General features: G+C 41.7%; 1 protein-coding gene across 9 annotated transcripts in view; it reads right to left on the bottom strand.

Moving 5' to 3' along the window:
• Nucleotides 1–6,324: 6,324 nt before the first annotated feature.
• The window catches only part of HSPBAP1 (HSPB1 associated protein 1), a 67,000-nt gene continuing 51,391 nt past the window's right edge, over nt 6,325–21,933 (bottom strand). For 7 of the 9 annotated variants that reach the window (XM_065561493.1, XM_065561491.1, XM_065561494.1 and 4 more), the window contains 4 exons: nt 20,691–20,862; nt 11,267–11,350; nt 7,106–7,216; nt 6,325–6,920 (listed from right to left, as the gene is read on the bottom strand). In XM_065561493.1, the coding sequence (XP_065417565.1) occupies nt 6,366–6,920; nt 7,106–7,216; nt 11,267–11,350; nt 20,691–20,862 (922 nt within the window). In that variant the 3' untranslated portion in view covers nt 6,325–6,365. The remainder of the gene's footprint in view (nt 6,921–7,105; nt 7,217–11,266; nt 11,351–20,690; nt 20,863–21,933) is intronic. The other 2 variants (XM_065561492.1, XM_042843084.2) reach the window with 1 other exon arrangement.

A 21,933-nucleotide genomic window follows, 5' to 3' on the forward strand; every position in this document is an offset into this window, starting at 1 on the left:
AAATAGACTCATCTTGGTTACAGTGTATTGTCAGAGCAAAGACACGCTGATGATCACCGGGGCTCCGTGTGCGGCTTTGTCTGCCTATCTGCATCGCATTGCAGGATCAGTTTCCTAGTTAGGAGAACAAGACAGACGAAGGTGAGAGGTAGAGAGACACTGTGATGATGCAGTAGATGGTAGATGGCTGTGTCACACATTTGTGATGGATTTTTTTTTTAAGCCAGTGTTGTAAAAAATGGTGTCAGCAAAATGTTACAAATAAAGAGGCTGCCATTACCATAAGCAATTAGGGCTGTGCAAGCATTCACGTTGCCTCATCAATATGCCAAATTCATTATTAGTTGAACGTTCCAACTTCTGTCTAATGCTGAAGCATAACATATGCCATTGTTCTTTAGCACAATTGCGTTGTGACCTCAAATAAATACAGGAAGTCATGAGACATACAAAGGGAACAAAATTTAAATACAGGGAACTAATTAATGACATGAAGTAAAATGGTAACTTGTGAAATGACGCTTCTGTAATGGAGAAAAAGGTTTACAAGAAGGGAGCAAAAATTTGTAAGAAACCTAATTGCTTGGGTGTTTTGTTTTCCCCTAAAAGATGTGACTATTTTTGCAGACATCCTAAATAAGTTCAGCTCCCTTCGTGTTTGAGGACAGAAAGTTACTAGGGCTGTTTTAAAGAGCCTGCAAGGGGAATGGGGAAGTTTATCTTGCTTTGATATAGGAGTTTTCAGTTCCTGTCATCTTCTGGTACGTTGATAGCTAAATTATCTCACTTAAGTATGCAAAAGTTAGCTTGCACTTGTCCAGGCTTTCCAAGGTAGCTTTAACAGTGACAGAGCAAAACTTCAGCATTTGACTGTGATCAATGGCAGTAAGGTGCCTAAAGAACTTTAATAATGTGGCCGTTGGAGCCTAAGTTTTACTGAAAGTCAATGAGACTTACAGGTGCTTAAGTGCCTAAGTCACTTTTGAAAATGGGACATAGCCATATAAATCATGTAGGCCTTGCAGCTCTGAGTGGAGGAACACCGAAATACCTTTACAAATCTTTACAAATCTTGGCCTGTGGGACTTTTGGGAAATCTCTCTTCCTTTTACAGGTCTTGGCTATGCACAAAAATCCTGTCCCCAAAAAAGAAAAAGAGTTTTGCCATTGAGGTCAATGGAGCTAGGATTTCATGCAAAGTTACATGAGCTTAACTAGAATCTGTTTTTAATATAAATGGAGTTAAATCAGTGCAAACTCCTGCAAGCCATTCTTAATTTGATTTCAGTCTGGTTTCTAGCCATTTAGCTTCAGTAAGTAAGGGATCAACACAAGCTAAATGGCTATAAACCAGGCTGACGTCCTATTAAGAGTGTCCATTCAGAAACTGGCATTGATTTAACTAAAACAATTTTAAAACACCCTTTTAGTTACACCGGTGCAACTTTGTGTGTAGACTGGGCACTAGAAACATGAATTAAACATTAACCCTTCAGACACCATAAGTGACGTTACTCTTCTGGATACTGGCAAAACTGCTTGTCTGCTTTACTAGGCCAGAAAAGCCCCCACAACAGCTTGATCCTATGAGCTCCCAGCCCTTTTTGTTGCTACTTACGCCTCCCACAACCTCCTCCAGCAGGACTGTCCTGTCAGTTGCTCTGACTCCAGTCCTTGCAGCCAGCAAAGTCTTCCTAGGGAACCCACCCACACACACTACTGGAAAAGCACCCTGCTTCCCTCCCACTATACTCCGAGAAATGCGCCCCTCTATGAGCCTGCTTCCACACCTAGGGAGACATCCTGGCCTCCTCCAGTCAATGGCAAAAATACTGCTCTAAGTGACACGGCACAGAATTTGCAGCCAGGGAGCGGGGGCTAAAGTGATTTTAAACCATATTTATGCCTTCCCAATCCTGGGTTGCTCCAGGTGCTGGAGCCCTCAGCAGAATTTAGGGAGCCCTGGGGCCTGTCTCAGCACTTGGCAGCCTCCTTGGACTACCTTATGGGCTACAGCACTGTGCAGAATCCCCACAATGCTGCAGCCACACCCTTGGTACCAGCCTCCTGTCCTACGCCTGGCACGCTCCCAACGCCAGGCCTTGCGAGAGCCATAAGCCATCCTGAGGACTTATCTCCCCCAGTGCTGAATATGGAGCTTTCAGAGCCCTTTTCACTTCTCTGGCCCTCTCACCCAGGGAAAGGGGCCAGAGGAAGGGTGCGAACTGTAGTTTAAGGGTTAATCATCATGGTACCTTGGTAATGGTATTAGGGTTAGCTGTAGACACTTTATAACCACTACCTTATAAAATCTTTACTTCGGTAAGGATAAGAGATATCAGGAAATCCATGGTCTATATTCTTTTGAAATAAAAATTATAATTATTGTATAGAAAAATAGCTAGAACATCGGTCTTCACCTTCCTTAGCCTTGGGTCTATGAGGACTCAGCTCCCACCTCATTGTCCAAACAGGCTGTCATTAAAAAGGTCAGAACTCAGTTTGTTTAAACACTCTTAATATGTAGAAAGTTATTCAAACTCCTGTATGCAGGCACATGACAAGAGAGTCAGAAATCATGGTCTTCTGTATACTCTGAATTGGCTCATGGAACTGTAAATTTCCCTCTTATTAGTCCACGGGCCATTTGCCATACATGACTCCATTCATCTGTGGTAATTTTTCTCTCCATAACCACTTGCACTGAGTATGATTCTGATTTTTATAGTCCGCCTCTGAGACATGAAGCCCTTCTGGTGCTTTTACCTAGCATTGTAAACCGATCTGCTCTGGCCTCCCCAGATAACGATCTCTGACTGTAGCCTCATCCGTTAATCATGGTCCACACCTGGCGAGACATAAAAACGCTGCTCTCTGCGGACAGATTGAATGTTTGTTTAGAGCAATGAGTGATGTGTCTCTCTCTAGCCTAATGCATACAATTCAGTGCTGGGGCAATGGCTTTCCCTGCTATGCAGACTCTTTTAAAGGTAGGCCCTCCTGTACCAATATCTGGGTTTTTGCCCATAGGGGAGATCGTGTTAGGATCTTTAGGAGTCTATAAGCCTTCTCAAGGACAGACATTCTGAAATACAGAGTTGGGAAACCTTTCACATTAATATAAAAAGCCCTAGCCCTGTGATATCTGAAGTTATCTTTGCAATAATAAAAAAGAACTTTTTCTAAGCAAGCTTAGACTTTGCCGAATGTAGTAGCCCTGCACCCGAGGATCTGCTCATTCTTCCCACCCCGTGAATGTACCCTCTCTCAGATATAAAAGCTTTCTTCATGAGGATTTTCACTGAGTGTATTTGAATTAAACATTTACAATATCTCTCACCTTATGCAAATGTTCCCAGCAGCAGCCTCTGTCTGTGCCCAACGCCTGTGGTCAGGCTGAGAAGAGAGCAACTGTAGCAATGTGACAAAGGGGATGGAGCTTCATTAGAGTGTGGTTTTATTATGAAAAGTGACTATGTAAAAACTGCACCTTCTTACTCTACAGATCTGCTCCCAGGGTGCCACGTGAGTCACTAAAGGCAGCAGATGCCACTACAATAAGTTTCTAACTACTTCTTACAGCTCCTGGCATGGCATCACCAACACACAGACCGGTAAATGAAGTGGATTCTACTCTGGGTCATTCATCAACAGAATGGTTTACTAACTTCCAGTCTGTCACACCTGTGCGATCTCACTGAGGCATTACCACTGAGAGCATTAAACAGACAGGGGGTTTGTATAAATGTAATAAGTGACCTAATTTGGCCTGCAATCTTTGTGACTGATAATAAAGAAGAAAAAGGAAAGAACCCATCTTGGTTCTGGGGCCATGGTTGAGTGTGTAGGACTGGGAATTAGATAAAGAGGATTTTACTTGTGAACTGAGCACATTTAGGGCAGAGAGAGACAACAAATATGCCTCCCAACCTCCTAATGCAATGAGTCATTTTTCAGAGCAGAACCACATTTTAAACTCCGCTGAAATTCTTAATTTCCACTGAGCATGCTCAGAAGTGACTTTTCCCAACTGCTTATAATTTTATTCTCTAATTTTAATTCCCTCCCTCCTCCCAAAGGACAAGGGCCCAATCCTGCAACCCTTACTCATGTCAGTAGTGAAGAATCTGACCCCCAAATGCTCAGTAAGGAACATATCTCTGCACCATTTCAAATTTCCACCTCCATTCATTTTTCTCTAACCCTCTTCAAAAAGGGTTTTATTTTTTTATTTTTTTTAATGACTGGAAAAGTGTTTCTCACCCCAATATTATTATTATTCATTTACATAGCTGTAGCACTCAAAGGCCTAAAACAGGATCAGGGCAACACAGCGCTGGGAACTGTACAACTGCAGATGAAGAGAATCTTCACCCCTATGACTTCCATAACTCAAAAACAGTTGGAAAGTGACTTGTGTGAAAATAGCATCATTGGGCAGAGATCAGGCCAAGAAAATTTCAGGCCAAAAGGTTGGGTGCTTAAGAGAGCTATCAAGGGTTAAAACAGGAAACCGGTTTGTCACCTTAATAACTGCAGACGTTATTCCAAAAAGAATCTGGCTGAAGCTATAATTAGGACAAGTGCCATTCTGAAGTGCTGCCGCAGGTCAAGCAAAGACATTAAGCATTTCAGGGGAATTTTAAATGACTTTCCCAACTGTGTTTTATTGAAATGTTCTTGCGAAGATCCTCCAGCTAGACATATCCTATGGTGAAAACAACACTGAGTTCACCATGTGTTAATCCCCCAAGACCATGCTTCAGAGAGCAACACCGTAGCTTCAAAAAGATTCTGCACAGCTTCTAAACTTGTGAACAGACCCTTGCTGTGGACCGGAGAAAATAAAATATGCTTTTTCCAGGATACACAAAGATGGATTTCCTCCCAACTTCCCTGGAAACCTGCTGAAAAAACAAATCAATGAGTCTAAAATAACCCACTGTATGAAGAGGGATTCAAATTTGCTATGATCTGAACAGCCGCTCAGGGGGTCTGAGCCGAGGGAGGACTGCAGAACTTACAGCACTAACATTTTTTCATATTTCATATGGAGTAGCTGGTTTTCATTCATTTTCCATTTCATGTACTATTCCTTTCCTGACTCTTTTTAAATCCTCATTGTAAAACTATCTTCTTGGCTATATTTCCCTGTGCTGTAGCCCAACCTACCTGAGGACCACCTCCTGCTCCCTGTAGGTTCTTTTCCCACCCCACCACAGAACTTTTTATTGGAGCCAGCCAACACTGGCTGGAGAGAGAATAGGGTTAGTGTACTGAAGTAGTGCATGATTCAATACATCTCCCAGGCAGCTTTGGTTCGGAGATTGAAGCTGCCCTACTATCTGGTAGACGACAGCTGTTTTTCCCCTGGGATGAAACTTCCTTTCAGGTACAGTTATTGCTGTGTCTGCGCCGCTGAATCAAGCCCAACATTCCATGAAATGCTGAAGTGGATTAATTACATCCTACTCTGTTGTTTTCCAGTTTTGACCATGGCCGTAAAGTACTGGGTGCTACAAGATCTTAACTCCCCATAGTTATTGCCTTTCGCAGGATTACGCCTGTTTCAGTGACAGGATACGCTGGGACCAAGTGCTGGTGTTCACCTCAGGCGTAGTTTTTTTGCCACGTACTGAGAATCTGTTGTCCAGGTGTGTATCAATTTCTAGGCTCCACTCATAGAGTCATAGCATTTAAGGCCATAAGGGACCATCAGATCATCTAGTCTGACCTCCTGTATATCACAGTCCATCAGCACCACCCAGAACCCACACACTAAACCCAACAACTGAAATTAGACCTAAGTATTGCAACCCCCAGGAAACTAGACTATTATGAGACACAGGCAGAGAATAGGAGGCATAGAAGTACACCAGTGCCTACTGTCTGACTCATTCTCTCATTAGCCTGTGCATGAGTTTGTTTGAACCCCATATAAATTGAGGCTCCACATATCTGTTATAGGTTTAAACGAATTATTAGGTTACAGGACACTTAAGATACACTCCACAAATTGGAACCATGTTGTAACCCAAATCAAGGGACAATTGTGTAGCCGCTGGGTATTTTATATTTCTAATCAGATGGATCCCAAAGGGGCTTTGTTTTATCTCTATTAGTTGTCTCTGCCTAATGTTATTTATTTATTCTTGTTTCAGGGATTCATTTTTATTCTGCCATTTAACCATTTGAAATATGGTGCTGGTCTGGGGCCTTACATGCATTCCCAAGCATACTTGTCTATATCTTAAAAATATGCAAATTTTTTTAACAAAAGTAAAATATTCAATTACTAGTGAGTTAAAAAACCCAGAACAAGCCTGCCAGTTTCCTCTTTATTTTAGAAATGATAAAATACTCTATCAAACTCTCTCTCTCTCCAACAAGAGACCAGCCACTAAACTGACGACTTGTGGATTAACCAAACAATCTAACAAGTCATTTGTAGAAATGGCCATTTGTGAAGAGTTTGCAGTGCTGTCTGAATCTGTTTGAGCTGCAAGTGTTTTGCAGTCATTACTCATTACCGATTGCTTCCCCGTGCAGCAAGATTTTCCAAAATGTCCTTCTTCATTTTTGCTGAGACGGTCTCTAGAGTCACTTTCCGCTGCTCCCGCCCCCACTGAGCTTGCTTCTTGAGACTGTGGTAATACTGGAATAAGATGCACCCCGAAAGGTATTTTCTCCAACTTTTTTGCTTTAACCATTGTAATACCAGCTTCATGGGTTCCTGATTTATAGTCCTCTGGTTTGGGGTTGACTTGCATTTTCCTTCTTTTACATGAAGATGCCTCCTTCTCTGTATCATGGGTGCTGAGATCTCTGTCCTCTGATACAGTTACCTTTTGATATTCTAAATATGCAGACATTGCTCCATTTAAGTACTGAAGATTGATTTCATGGGATGTTGCCTCGACCTAAACAAGCAAACAAAAATAAACATAGTGAACAAGCTGTACGTTTCTAGTCAATGCTATGCTGCTTCTTAGCTGTATGAAAGGCACTTAATTTATTACACAGGAAAAAAAGATTCCTAGTAAGTTTAAAACAAATGTCAGTAACTCCAGGCTATTGCTGCTAATGGAAACAAGAAGGAGCTTACTTCTGTAGGATTCAGCCAGGCATCCACAGGACTGGGGTTTTCTGCAGATTTTATGGCGCACACTAGTGTTCGAGTTATTGCCTCTTCCACCCGGGCTTTGTGGTCTGCATCCTATCCCAAGAAAATAAAAGGTAAATGGAGAAAATGTGGCACTTTGCACCCTTTAGAAAGCCTTGGAGGACCTTGGAAAGGACCAAACCAAGAGCCTTATCTTGAAAATCCTTCTTAACACAAGAAATCATGGGATTACTTACATGAAGAAGAGGTTGCAAGAGAGATTATTTTGTTAATTAAATTTGATACCTCATAAATTATACAGCATACAAATGCTGTTGAATTTCTGATGATATGCATTTATATAACCCCTTTAATCTAGATGGACCCCAAAAGCATTTTACAAAAATTATACATATAAATATTTTAAACACTTGAACCACAAAGGATATTACTGTGAGATAGCAAATACCTTGGGGCTACTAAGGCACATGACTAAGTCCTATGAAAATTCAGGAAGCTTGTTGTCATTTGACAGTAACAGAAGCCCACTAATATGTTGTTGCAGTTTTAAATAGCAACAGAAGGAAAAACAAATGTTTCCTTCCCGGAAGGATGCTGATGGGCTTCTGCTAAACTAAAAAATCAGTAATTGATACAGCTTTGCAAATGTGAAGAGAATGTATAAAATGACATAAAACAAAACTCATCCCACAGTGGCAGCTCCTGTCTCACGGGGCCAGACCTGGGGGCCTACTCCAGTTTTGTCCAGCCACTCCCTGGTCACGATGGAGGGACACCTGGGTCAAATCTGAGTGGCACTGTGACCCTGCACGCCAGATTGCAATGACCAGAAAGGAGAACCAGGCCCAGCCCTGTGAAACAGGAGCTGCCGCTGTGGGGTGAGTGCAGGGCAGGCTCACTCTGCAATACCGAAGGGCCTCCCACTCTCCTGGCAGGCAGGATAACACAAAATAACATGACATTCCCAAAAAATAAAATGAAAAATTATAGAAAGATTAAGAGTTTTATGGGGTTCTTGTAATTGATTCTTGCGTGGTACAGACCTTGAATTCTTCCTTCATCCCTTGGCCAGCTAGACATGGGCTAATGTGGGATTTTAGAACAGAGAAACATAATTTTAAACGACAGTCTGTTGTCTTCCACTTTCTATTTAACTGAATAGCTTAGAGGCAGTGGAGGGGTAGTTAGAAGGGAAGGCGGTTGATCAGGGTGTGCGGTGTTGATTAGCACTCAGATATCACAGTGATGAGTACAACAGAAATGGACAGATAATTTAAGAGTCACTTGGGCTCTTAGGGGGAAAAGCAGGAAAAAAAAAGGAAGATGTACCATAAGTATGAGCCAGCCAGCCAGCCATGGACTGTCAAATTTTGGGTTGGGGGTTTGAAACATTAGGATGTGTCAAGCCTTATATCTTGCTGGGAAGGGTGTTAAAGGCTGTAATGCATCTTGGAGTTTCACAGTAGAACCTGGAATTCACGCAGAAAAATAATCTATCTTCATTTCTGCACGCTAGTTTTAGGACAAAATTCTGCCATTGGTGGTGTGTGTGGGGCTGTCACATGGGGGTATCTGTTCACATTTATTAATGTTCTTTCATAAAAACCTCCTCCCTGCCAAAATGACGACATCCTGATTTCTACATATAGTAAAGTTGTCATCAAGGGTTAACTGGGTTACTCAGAGTAGCAGCCATGCTCTATTCCTCTCTTCTTGTCTAGTTAGAGGGAATTGACTCCCCCTTTCCTTCTAGGCTCTGTTGTGATGTAGTAAAATAAAGCAGCACGTTCCCAGCCTGCAGTCCTGTGAGTAGACTTATTTTTGTTGCACTGAGCAATCCCTTTGCAAAACTACACATGTACACGGTTAATATTTTTCAAGGTATTGTGATCTTGGGAGTCATCCGACTGTGCTAAATCCTGGGGCCGCATTAATCATGTGACTTAGTTCGTTAGAAAGCAGGGCTTGAATCTGTCACATTATGTTGAAAACAAATTAAACTTCTACTCTTATTCTAAAAAGTCTTGGCAAAATAATTAATGGTATCACTAGGATGATGCTGGCATGACACGCATCTGTCAAAGTGAAAGCGGCTGGTTACAGCTCCAAGTGAGAGAACTGCTTGAATGGGTAATGGAAACGTTCTTAATATTATATTTTAGTGCCCGTGTCATGAATTATTTTCATAGATGGATTGCCCACATCTAAAAACAATGTTGCTGTCATCTGCAGGGATAATAGGCTGTAATCGACTGTCACCTGTGCCGCAATGATTACATGCACTCCTTTCTAAGGTTCAACTACTGTGCAATTTGCTTATTAGCCAAAGTCATTTATTTTGTTTGTGCGGCCTTTTAATTTTTGATATCTTATTAGGAAACTCCAACAGACTCTATTCAAATTGGACTCCCATTGTGTTTAGTCAGAGCTTTGCCTTAGTAAGGGTTGCAGAATTTGGCTCCATTTTATTGTACCAGTGGATAACAAAATGAGAAAATAGTAAGGGAAAGGAAACAAAAATATGTCCAACAAATAGCTCTATCATTCTGTATTTATCTGTCTTGTACAATGGGCCCGACTCCGACCTTCAACTCCTGAGTGGTGCAGTTCAAGAGGCGGAGCCCAATTTAGGGATGAGGAGGGGGCTTTAAGTCACCTTTACATACTAGACACTGACCGAGGCCCCCCCAGTCGCTGGCACAAATCAGAACTGCCTCAGGGCCTGTACAAATTTATGACAGCCTTGAATGGCTGCCTGTAGGCTGCCTTGCTGACCCAGAACAGAGGGAATGCAGCGTTCCTAGATGCCCCCTGTACGTGACACTGTGTAAGCGACTGGCATAGGACTGCTACACATTGTTCTTATAGCTGAATATCCCTTACAATGAGAATTCTTTCATAGGAGGATCCACCCAGGTTTGAACCCCTCTGTTCTTCCAGAGCAGTATAAAGATGCCAGACGATGGCCCAGAAAAGGGGCCAGCCCTGTATAACTCATTCAGTACTTCACAGATTTCTGTCCTAGTAAAGCCTGCTTTTTTAGCCACGTTAATAGTATTTCATACTGCGATAGTATTCATGATAACATGATTTGGATTTAAAAACATTGTGGAGTATTGAGACTATATCACTGGAACGATCACATATCTATTGGTTAACAAACACAGTAAAAAATCAACGCCTAGAGAAAAGAGAAATTAACTAAGCCAGAAAATCCAATACAAGCACAATCTCAACTCTCAGGAAGATGTGAATTAAACATTCCAGGTAGTCGTATTCTTTGCCATTTTGTTTGTCATTTAGGCCCTGATCTGGCAAAGCACTTAAGCATATGCTTTGCTGAACAGGGAAGGCGTCAAGCTCATACTTAAGTCCATCCTGTTCAGCAAAGCAATTAAACACATGCTTAAATGTTAACCTGTGACTTCAATGGGACATAAGCATATACTTTTTTTGGTCCCATTAAAGTCAGTTTAAAATTAAGCATGTGTTTAATTGCTTTGCTGAATAGGGTGAATGTAAGGACATGCTTGAGTTCAAGTGCTTTGCTCAATCGGGGCCTTAAATTCTGAGCCTTCAAATCCTTATTCATGTAAAGTCTGACTGATCATGTTGTTCAGGGGTAGAGCCTGCCTACTCCCTTGCCAAGCCATGAATGCAGCTGCTAGGCATGGGGCAAGATTAAGGGAGCCTCTACCAGGCTCCTTGTAGTTCAGTGTAAGGATTTAGAGGAAGAGCTGGGCCAGTGGATGCATGATTAAAGCTCCTTCCTCAAGAGCAGACATGTGATAACTCTGTGACCTGGTCAAATTCCCCTCTGTAGTATTAGTTAGAGAAGTTCTTCTGCTTTCTTACTAAAAACATCCAGGCAAACACAAACAGTTGTGCAATATATTGGCCCAGCATGGCTGCATTCTAGTGATGGGTGATAAATAATCCTTCTATAAACACAAGTCTGTAAAGTGTGTTGGGATCCCTCTGGATGAAAAGTGCTATGAAAACGTTAGATTATAAACCACTCTGTGGCTCATCGTGTCACCAGATGCGGGGCAGAATTATTTATTTTTAACCAGTGAGCCTACACTATATGGCATATGCTTTGTAGCTTAAGAACCCTATAGCAATGACTTAAAAGGAACGTACCAGTTCAATCCAAGAGTTTATACTGACTGTGATGGGGTCAACGCTTTCTACATAGTGCCACCAGTGTCTGGGAACAAACAGGACCTGAAATGAAGGGACACAGTCATTAGAATAGCAGCAGGAATCTTCCTTTTTCAAATACTGTAGCAAACGGTCTACTAAACCTCTAGTGTAACAGGAATATTTCCCTTATTTAAAAGGAAGTTAGAAGAGTATTCCCAGTCTGAAACAGTCAGGCAAAAATGATGGTAAGGTCTCATTAGCAAAGCACCATACTGTACCCAGAATCATTAAAAGAAAGCAAATGTTATTTGTATATACCTTTCATCCAAAGAGTTCAAACACGAATACATTTCACCTGTGAGGTAACAGCATGCTTTTTATGTAGATGGACACACAGAGGTTAAATGATTTGCCCAAGGTCACATAAGAGGTTAGCCAGGTCTACAATGCAGGTGGTCTGACTTTCATTTCTCCCTCAAGCTCAGCATATTCCACTGTTTCACAAGGTCAGTAGCTACTGTGTATGACAGTGGACACAGTCCTGTACTACCTCTTATCCAAAATCCTCTTATCTGAAACAGGGTTGTAACCTCATAACTGTTTCAGTTAAGTGAGGGCCAGATGCATAAGAAGTTGCCAGCTGGCTTAGCAGGACATTAGAGAAAGTCCTAACCATACCCTGCTGAGCAAGGACTCTTTGTAGACTCTCCAGTTTAGTAGGCTTTCCAGTTTCTTTATACAGACTGCCAAGCTGGCTTCCCCAGGAAGTCAGTATTCTAAAGTTCTTCTAAGTGATTAATAATGTGCAGCTCTAATTCTGGTGAATAACTATCCTTTATTACACTTGTCAAATTTAGTAGACTATTTAAAAAATAAGATGCCCTAAAAAATCATGACTATCTAGTTTAGATCAGAGCTATATTACTATATTAGTGTGATATTTTTGACATAAAATTGATTTTAAACCTTGGCTTTTATGGTACAAAGACATTAATGTTGTTTTGATGATATAGTGCTAGCTTTATAGATTGCAGAACACTAGATTAACATAGGGTTATCAAGAACAGCATAAAAGACTGTTTCTGAACAGGTAAGAAAATGGTTGGACTATAGAGACAGTAAAAATATACACTTCAGTAAGGGGAAGAGCAGCAATGATTTTTATCTGAACTATAGCCATTTTTTTTCTTGCTAGACACAAATTACTTATAAGAATGTCCTATCATCAAGATAACCACCTTTTCAGATAATACAGTAGTGGGTTGACTAGAAAACTATGTGGAAAAAGACCAATGAGGCCCCCGTTCTACAAACACTTACTTACACATTTAACTTTATGGACGTGAGTGGTCTCATTTAAGTCAATTAAGCACCTGCATAAATGTAGCATCAGGGCTGTGAGCCTGGGTTAATTTTGGATGATGAGCTGAAATACGGCTCACAAGTTTCCATTTAAAACAAGCGAAAGGCTATAGATGTTTGAGGGTCAAGAATATTCAGAAAGTCACCTTAACCTCACGCAGCTTACAGACCAGAGTAAGCGGCTGATCTGAGCAAGAACAGACCGAATCATGCAGCTGTGAGCACAATGCATACTTGCCATTAAACAAACCAAATGTTAAAATGTAGATGTGGTGCAGAAGTCCAAAGATGTTACAGATTCTTCCAGTTGCTAGAGATGGATCACAATGGAATCAGGGAAGTTCTATGGCCTGTATTATACAGGAGGTCAGACTAGATGCCAAGGTCCTCTCTGGTCTCAGAATCTATGACTATAGTACCCAGTTTTAGAGTTTGAACTTGATCTACCAAAGTCAATAGTAAAACTCTAAGCACCCAATACTCATTTACATTGAGGCCACTTCACACCATCACTCAGGAGTGTAATTTATGCTTCCTTTATACTTCCAGAGCAGTGTGAATGAGCATCAGAATAAATGAGAAACAGGCCCTAAGGTGCAGGGTGAAATCCTGGCCCCACTGATGTCAACAGTAAAACTCCTATGGACCAGGATTTCACTTTGAAAGTTCTGATATATTAGCTGGTGACAGGAAGGGGGAGTAGAGAGAAGAGGGAAGGATATAATATTCTTAGACTTCTGTATGACATTTGATTTGGGGTCACACTTGGGATTTGATTAAAATAACTAGACCAATATAAAATTAACATGGCACACATGAAATGGATTTAAAGCTGGCCGATAGGTCTTAAATGTAATTGTAAATGGAGAATCGTCATTGAGCAGGTATGTTTCTAGTAGGGTCCCACAGGAATCAGTTCTTGGCCTATGCTATTTAATGTTTTTATTAATGATTTTATGTTTTTCCCCCATCATCTATGATAAAGTTGCAGATGACACAAAAATTGGGGGAGTGGGAGATAATGAAGGGGAGAGGCCACAAATACAGAGCTGTCTGGATCGCCTGATAGGCTGACAGCAAGCAAACAATGGTGTGTTTTAATATGGCTACATGTATACAGTCAAAGAACATTGGCCATACTTAACAGGATTATTCCCATTTTACAGATGAGGAAACGGAGACACAGGGAGAAGTGACTTGTTTAACATCATGTAACAAATCAGTGGCAGAGCTAGGACTAGAACCCTGGTCTCCTGAGTCCTAGGGAAAGGGTGATGGCAAGGAAGTAAAAGCAAGATAACATAAATTGGTAAGTGCAGAAATGCTTAAATACAAGGTGCTGTTTGGAGAAATGAATTGGATGTAAGGAACGGAAGGTTGTGAAGGCAGTCTGGCCTTTCGGTGTGGCTGGTCTCTGGTTGCAGGAGCAGAAGAGGGGATTTCATGTGCCATTACATCAAATGTAATAATTGTAAAGGATGTATATATCTGGAGCCAGCACTGTTTCCTTACAGAATTTTTGGGGCAGCTACAAAGCTTTGACTGCAAGAGGAAAAGTAGGAAACATAAATAAGAAGCAGCGAGAACAGCTGGGTTTAGTAAGCATCTGATCATTAAAATCAGAATTTATGCTAGCAAGAAATGTGAAATTATTAAAGGTAATAGGCAAATCTTTAGGGAAGTTGCAAGACATAGCAAAAAAGTGATCACAGACACCTGTGTGCAAAAGATAACCTGTATGGGGCTGTCCATAAATTATGTAACACATTTTTTGGTGATTTTTCAAGACCCCTCCATCCCTTGTAACACTTTAACACTGAAACAAAACACACAAAATTAAAGACCCATCCACCCCTTAGTGCAGGGGTACCCAACCTACAGCCCGCGGGCCATACACGGCCCACCAGAGCATTTCATAAGGCCCGTGGCCTGCTTCAACACAGTATACTAACAGCTGATTCATTAGCATTTTGTCATCATGTTTACACACTTGTGTAAACTAAAATGATGTAAATAGACAGTACTGTACATAGGTTGTTTCAATCTAAACACAGATGAAACAAGAAGGATTTAAAACATAAATCAATATAGGTGACTTTAAATCTTATTAAATATGCTGAATCTGTTTGGCCCACGCAAGGTTGTGCTTAGGTTTAGATTGCCCTCCTGTGTAATAAGATTGGGCACCATCTGCCCTAATGAGTTACATAAATTATGGACAGCCCCTAAGGGAACAAAACCGGCTGAACACGGGGAATATTTCAGATCAGAAAGAGAAATGGAAAGGTAGGGATCTTCATATGCCTAGTTTTACAGAAAGGAAAGCAAAAACTTCATCAGATCTCCAAATGAAACAAAACAGAGTTCCATACCTTTGTGCTCCTTCAAAGTGGAGCATACATATTTAACAACATCTGAAAATCAATGGGAAACATGCTGGTAAACCACAGTGAAATTGAAGGAATAGGGATAAATGTTTAGCGTACAGATCTACGGACGTTGGTGAAAAGTTAAGTCAAAAAGCAAAGCACAGACAGAATAATGTCAAGCTGAGAAAGAATTCGCTGTTGGCATGCTTTTCACTCATGCCACTTGGTTGCAGGGGTTGGAAAAGAAAGATACAAAACTAAATAACAAACAAGCAGATAGAAGCAACTCAGATAATTGTAATATTTTGGCTAGTGGATGGCAGATATAGCTCATCGCAGATAAAGGCAAACGAACGCATTTGCACAAATCTCCTGAAAAAGATAAAATGAAAGGGCAAAACATTAGAGCACAGATACAGAAATAACTTTTATAGAGTAAATGGAATGATGGATTTGTATATCCAGAGCCACATAATGGGTTGGAACTGCTACTGAAACTTACAGCAAATGTAAGGTGCTGATATTCTTGCTTTTTAAAGAAAACGCTGAGCTTCCCGAGGAGCGAAGTATGTATATGCAAGTAATCACTGCTTGTCACAAAGAGCTATTTGGTAATCAGAAAGTGATGCACAGAGAACTTGGGTGGTGAAGGTGGCAATTTAAAAATTCCAAGGCCAGCTCAGCTTATTACAGTGGTCTTCCCACTCGGAGTGCACCCACTATTGCGGCAACTGTGGCAGATGCTGACAGAGCTATCCCGTTCTTGCATCCTTCAACAGAGCCTCTTAAAGAGTACGTCTACACTGTAATAAAAAGACCCATGGCACAACCACAGCTGGCCCAGGACAGCTGACTTGGGCTTGTGGAGCTCAGGCTGCAGAGCTAAAAAATGGCAGTGTAGACGCTTGGACTGAAACCTTGTGAGGGGGTGGGTCTCAGATATCTACAATGTGATTTTTAGCCCTACAAGCCCAAGTCAGTTTGACCTAGGCTCTGAGACTTGGTGTCCTGGGTTTTTATTGCAACGTAAACGTACCCTGGTAGGGCGGTGCACCACAAGGTTCTCCTGTCCTCCCATTCACAACAACTTGGCTTGTCTCCACTTCTTCTCACACACTGCAGGAGAACTGGGCTGCTATCACAGCTGCAGCAGTAGGCTGGTAGGGGAGCCATCTTGAGCAGCCTCAGTGAAATACCGGGGAGGGGACAAAATGGTGGGTCAAGAGGTACTAGACCAGGGGATGGAAGGATTGATGGAATGGGAGGGAACAGTATGTAGTTAGTAGATTTCCTTATTGATGGGTACAGGGAGGAGTGGAGCTGATGGGGTTTTTTTCCATGGGGAAGGTGATTCAGCCAGGGATTTTTCACATATTTTGCGGATCGAGGTGAAAATTTTTTTGAGGCAACCTATTCTGGCAGCTCAACATCGATAATGGCATAAATCCACTACCAGCTGCTCCACCTCATCCAACTTTTCTGTACCTGATAAGCTTGTTCTGATGTTTATCTGAACCAAGCAGATGCTGCCCGGTGTTAGCACCAGCCCACTCCGTAGGGCAGTGTGAGAGGCTGATCTGCAGCCCCATGCACCGCTGCCCCCAGAAGAGTTGTTTTATCCATGTTAATCGAACGGCCTCACCTCCGACACTTTTGGATTCTTCTTTAGTTAAAATCATTCAAACTCCCAGTTACAGCAAAATCCCTTTAAATATTTCAATATACCCTCTGAGCTTGAACATTTTACTGACTTTTAACAAGAGCTTGAATATATTATGTTTCCTGTATTCCTGACCTGCTCTTTATTTTCAAGGGTATTTATGTAGAGACAGGAACTTTGTTTATCAAGAATTTATCTGCTCTTGCTTCTTATTACTTGGGGCCAATTCCTGAAGTGCTAAAAAGCTGGTTACTCAGGTAAAACCCTCATTGAAATCAGTGGGAGTTTTGCCTGCCTAAGGGCTGGGGAAGAACAAAGTAAAGAGTTCACGACCTGGTCCCACCTGAAGTCACAGTGTTGTTTGGGGTATTATTTTGTTATTTGTATTGCAGTAGGACCCAGAAACCCGAGTGACGGACCAGGACCCCATTACACTAGGTGTTGTACAAACACAGAACAAAGACCCTCAAAGAACTTAGCAGAATTACTGATTGTGTAAAGAGAGGCTGGTGTGAGGACATGTATACTGTTTGTTTACAATTTTAGCAGGAAGCCAGGCAGGAGGGGAGTTGTGAGATGTTCTAGGCAGAAGCCACACAATGAAGCAGAGGGGGAGAGAGAAAGACAGAGCGTTAGTGATTCTTTATTCTGTTTTCCTTATTTTGATAAAGCTTTTTCTTCACTGTTGGAAGACAGTGCCTCGGTTCTGTGATTCTTTTCTATTGATCACATGACATGGGGGATGTAATGACAGGAGCACCAGAGCCTGAGAAGTTAGGAGGAGACAGTAACGGGAGGTGGGGCGAAGGGAAACAATGATCAATAATTCTTTGCAATTATATACCATCTTAAAATATTTTACAGGCATTAAATTTAAGCCTCTTATTACTCTGGAAGGAGTCCAGGGAAAAGGTAGAGAAAGGAAGAGGATGAAGGGAGAATACGATGTGGCTCAGGCTTTTTTTTTTTTTTAAATTTTTTTTTGTATTTTTTGGACACATTAAATCATCTTTGAACAAAGAAACCAGAACAGCAGCATTTTGGGTGAAAACACATGGGTTTGGTGAATGAATGTATCAGCAGTCACTCACTCACTTCTGATTCTCCCCTGTGGAACAATCAAGTAATGGCTAAGGCCGCATTTTTAAAAACAGCCTCTCAATTTGCCCCTGAAATTTTGCAAATGTGCATGCAATTGTCTGAGCTTGCAATTTTGTGAATTCAGTCACTTGCAGATACAAACACTAGCTTTGAGACCTCCAGCTACCTGGTTGGCCCTCCAAACAGTTAGATGTCTCAGTGTTATCATGTGCATCCAAAATATATTGTGGATGCAAAATTGGAGGTTGCATTGAGGCTTTATTAGAAATTTAGCCCACAGCCACAAGTCATGTTTAAACTGAAGTCTTTTTTAAAAACTAATGCAGTCTTTATACAGCTAGTTAAATTGGGAATAGAATCTATTCTTCCAGCGATAAGGGGCTAAAGAGCACATAATGTTATAATCAAAGCACATTGTACCAATATATAATGTCTCAATGTACTAATGAGGGATACTGCATTAAACTTTGCAAATGAGCATAGAAAATTGCCTATAGCAAACTGATGAAATTAAACACATTGGCCAGAAGGTGGCATTAGAAACATTAAGTTTATTTGATATTCATAGCTGCACTCAGCCTACATGCAGTTGCTTTCCTGAATACCCAAGAATATCTTTGTCTTTATTTTTCAATCCTGTACTGTTACAGCATCTAACCCCAAACATTTTGTTCACTCTCTAAGAAGGAGTGGAAATTACTAAAAATTACCTGATTGAATAAATAAATCTGATTGAAAATCCTAAAGTAATTGTATTTATTCCCATCTGAAAGAGAGAGACTGAGTGGATATCCAAGTATTTATTATTTAGGGATCTTCTCCATCATTAATAATGGCATCCTTTTAGGTTATTCCTTCCTTCTCACTCAAACAATAAAGGTCCCAAGCCAGTAACCACCATCCTTGTGGTTGAGAAGTATGGGATGAGACTGCTCTAAGAGTTTGCTGTGGAATGGATGGAGGCACTTCCTCAGTACCCCAAGTCAGAGAGAGAGAGAGCGAGAGAGAGAGTGTGTGTGTGTGTGTCTCTCTCTCTCTCTCTCTCTTTTCATGGCACTGCATACTACTGAGCTGACCCACGACCTTTATTCTTAACAAAGATTAATTTGTAATTAGTTTAAGCCTAATTAAGATCATATTATAGTCATTATCAAACTGAATCATTCAGACAGAGGTTATAAATTGCAATAGCAGTGCTTGGCACTGTAGATAATGCTATGCTAAATAAACACAGTTTTACTGATATTAAGCAAAAAATAATAATTTAGTATCAAACCTCCCCCCTCCCCCAACCCCCCCCCCCACTGCTGTAAGGAGGGCAAATGGCAAAACCATTCATTTAGTTTAACATAGTGTAAACTATTAATATGCTTTGCACACAATAAAATTACTTTGAAAAGGTCTAAGCTTTCTATTTTCAGGAGCACTTTACAAGAATGTGCATTGCTAAATGTAAGAAAATGGGTAACTAATGCAGTAAATGGCTAGAAGTTGAAGCTAGACAAATTCAGACTGGAAATAAGGCATACATTTTTTAACAGTGAAAGTAATTAACCACTGGAACAACTTACCAAGGTTCGTGGTGGGACACTGGTGGCTCCGGTCAGCACCACTGACTGGGCCAATAAAAGTCTGGTCAGCGGTGCTGCGGAGCTAAGACAGGCTAGTCCCTACCTCTCCTGGCTCCATGCTACGCCCTGGAAGTGGCCAGCTGGTCTGGCTCCTAGGCAGGGGGGCCATGGGGCTCCGCACGCTGCCCCCACCCCGAGCACCGGCTCCGTGGACAATGGGAGCTGTGGGGGTGGTGCCTGTGGGCAAGAGCAGTGCGCAGAGCCACCTGCTGCGCCTCTGCCTAGGAGCCAGACCTGCTGGCCACTTCCGGGGCACAGCGCAGAGTAAGGGCAGGCAGGAAGCCTGAGGAAAGCCTATGCCTCAGCCCTGAGCCCTCATCCCCCCTGCACCCCAACCCCCTTCCCCAGCCCAGAGCCCCCTCCCACACTCTGAACCCCTCTGTCCCACCCCCAGCCCAGAGCCCCTTCCCGCACTCTGAAATCCACATTTCTGGCCCCACCCCAGAGTCTGCACCCCCAGTTAGATCCCTCACCCCCTCCTGCACCCCAACTCCCTGCCCCAGCCCAGTGAGTGAGGGTGGGGGAGAGTGAGCCACCGAGGGAGGGGGAATGTAGTGAGTGGGAGACAGGGCCTATGGGAAGGGGCGGGATAGGGGTGTGGCCTCAGGGAAGGGGTGGGGCTAGGGTGTTCAGTTTTGTGCGACTAGAAAGTTGGCAACCCTATGTGTGATGTTGAATAACTCACTTATAGCTTGATTTTCAAAGACTGATTTATCAGTCCATCGGTTCCCTCATCACTAAAATAGGGTTACTAATACTCAGAAACCCTTGTAAACTGCTACACAATCTTTCAATGAAGTGCACTATAAATGCAAGCATTGTCATTATAAATACTCCACTGTTAAAGCAACAAGTTGGGCAAATGTTTCCATGGTGAAGGTTATTCCTCACCGTCATAACATAAACACGTTTCTTTGTTAGCTCTGCCTACTCATTAATCAAGTACACTTCACACAACATCCAGGTTTCAGAGTAGACAGGCTAGAGCACTGCTCTAGAAAGTTTCAAAACAACCTTTTTAAGAAGAGGATATGTAAGTACTTGCAAGGACTTCTATAAAACTAGGCAGCCTTTTGAGCTAGTCCTCAAAGTGTCTGCAGTTCTCATTTAAAAGTCAGGAGAAACAATAATAGTGAGCAAAGCAAGTTACTGTAGCCAGATAATTGTATTAAATCCCAAGTATACTGGGGGAGGGGAAGGGGAAAGCTGTTCTGTTGTCTTTTCCTAGCTCATGTTTAGCAGCATAAACTATTTACAAAAAGTTCCAAAATAACGTAAAGTCTAAGTGTGGGTGGTACCTGTCCTGGATTGAGTGTAACCACATGGGCCTGGGCTTTAGTGAACCGAGGATAGTGTTTTAGATCAGGGTTGACAACGTTGACTTTGCTGAATATGCTGGATTCCTCATAAGGGATCCTAGTGGGATAAAGGAAAGTGGTGTTGCTAGGTGGGAAAAGGTGCCATCTTTTCCTGAAAGGAGAGAGAAGATAAAAGTTGATTCAATAAATGCCTGTTCTGATGGATGACTGAAGGCAATCACAAGGTTTTCAATAAAACATAAATCAGCCTGCTGTTTGCATCTCCTACACAGTAAGAACACATGCAGTTCTTACAGGCTGTTCTACTAAAAATGGTTTAAAAAAATTCTACACATTTTTAACTAAAAAGGAAGATTTACAGCTTCTCAACAATTAGTTTTGCAAGGGGAATAAAAAAAGTAGTCTGTAGCTCTTCCATTTAGTTTCTCCTTCCTTCTACAGAGCACTTGAATAACCTACAAATATTCAGGGCAACTCTACACTACAAAATTAAGTCAACTTAAGTTACATCGACACACAGCCACTGTAGTAATTACATTTTTTGCATGGTCACACTAACTCCTTCTGTCGGCAGTGCACGTCCTAACCAGGGGTGCTTGCACCGATTTAACTGTCTGCGTGGGGTACTGACAGCCGGAGCCCTGGGCAGCGGGGCTCCGGCTGTCAGCTGGAACAGTCTGAAGTAAGCAACGTAGTGTCTACACTGACACTGCACCAACCTAACTACATCAACCTAAGTGCTACACCTCGAGGAGGTGGAATTGTTAAGTCAGTGTAGTGGGCGGCTTACATCGGCGGGAGTAAAGTGTAAGCGTAAACTCTTAGAGAGTTAGGCCTCAAAATGTTCACAACACCTGACATTTTTCCTATGAACCATGATCTCATGGATGAAGAATAAATTTTCACTAGGTAAATATATTTTGATTCACTAATTGACTGTCTGTAATATCTCTGCTTGCTATAAGTAGCGGGCACTGTACGTATGTGATGTTGATAGTAATAGGAGTACAATGTTGATATTCTACTCCATGTTGTCGTCTACATTTCTTATATTCATTTGTTAATCACAAAGTTAATTGTTATTTAATTTATAATCCATAATAATTTGGTGCTCATCTACCATAGTTATGAGTATGGTATAAAGACATAAGTTAGATAGATATGTGATGCGCAAGACAAGGTGGGAGAGGTAATTTTTTTATTGGATCAACGTCTTTTGGTG

This window comes from Chrysemys picta, chromosome 11 (genome assembly GCF_011386835.1).
Source record: "Chrysemys picta bellii isolate R12L10 chromosome 11, ASM1138683v2, whole genome shotgun sequence".
Taxonomy (NCBI): domain Eukaryota; kingdom Metazoa; phylum Chordata; order Testudines; family Emydidae; genus Chrysemys; species Chrysemys picta.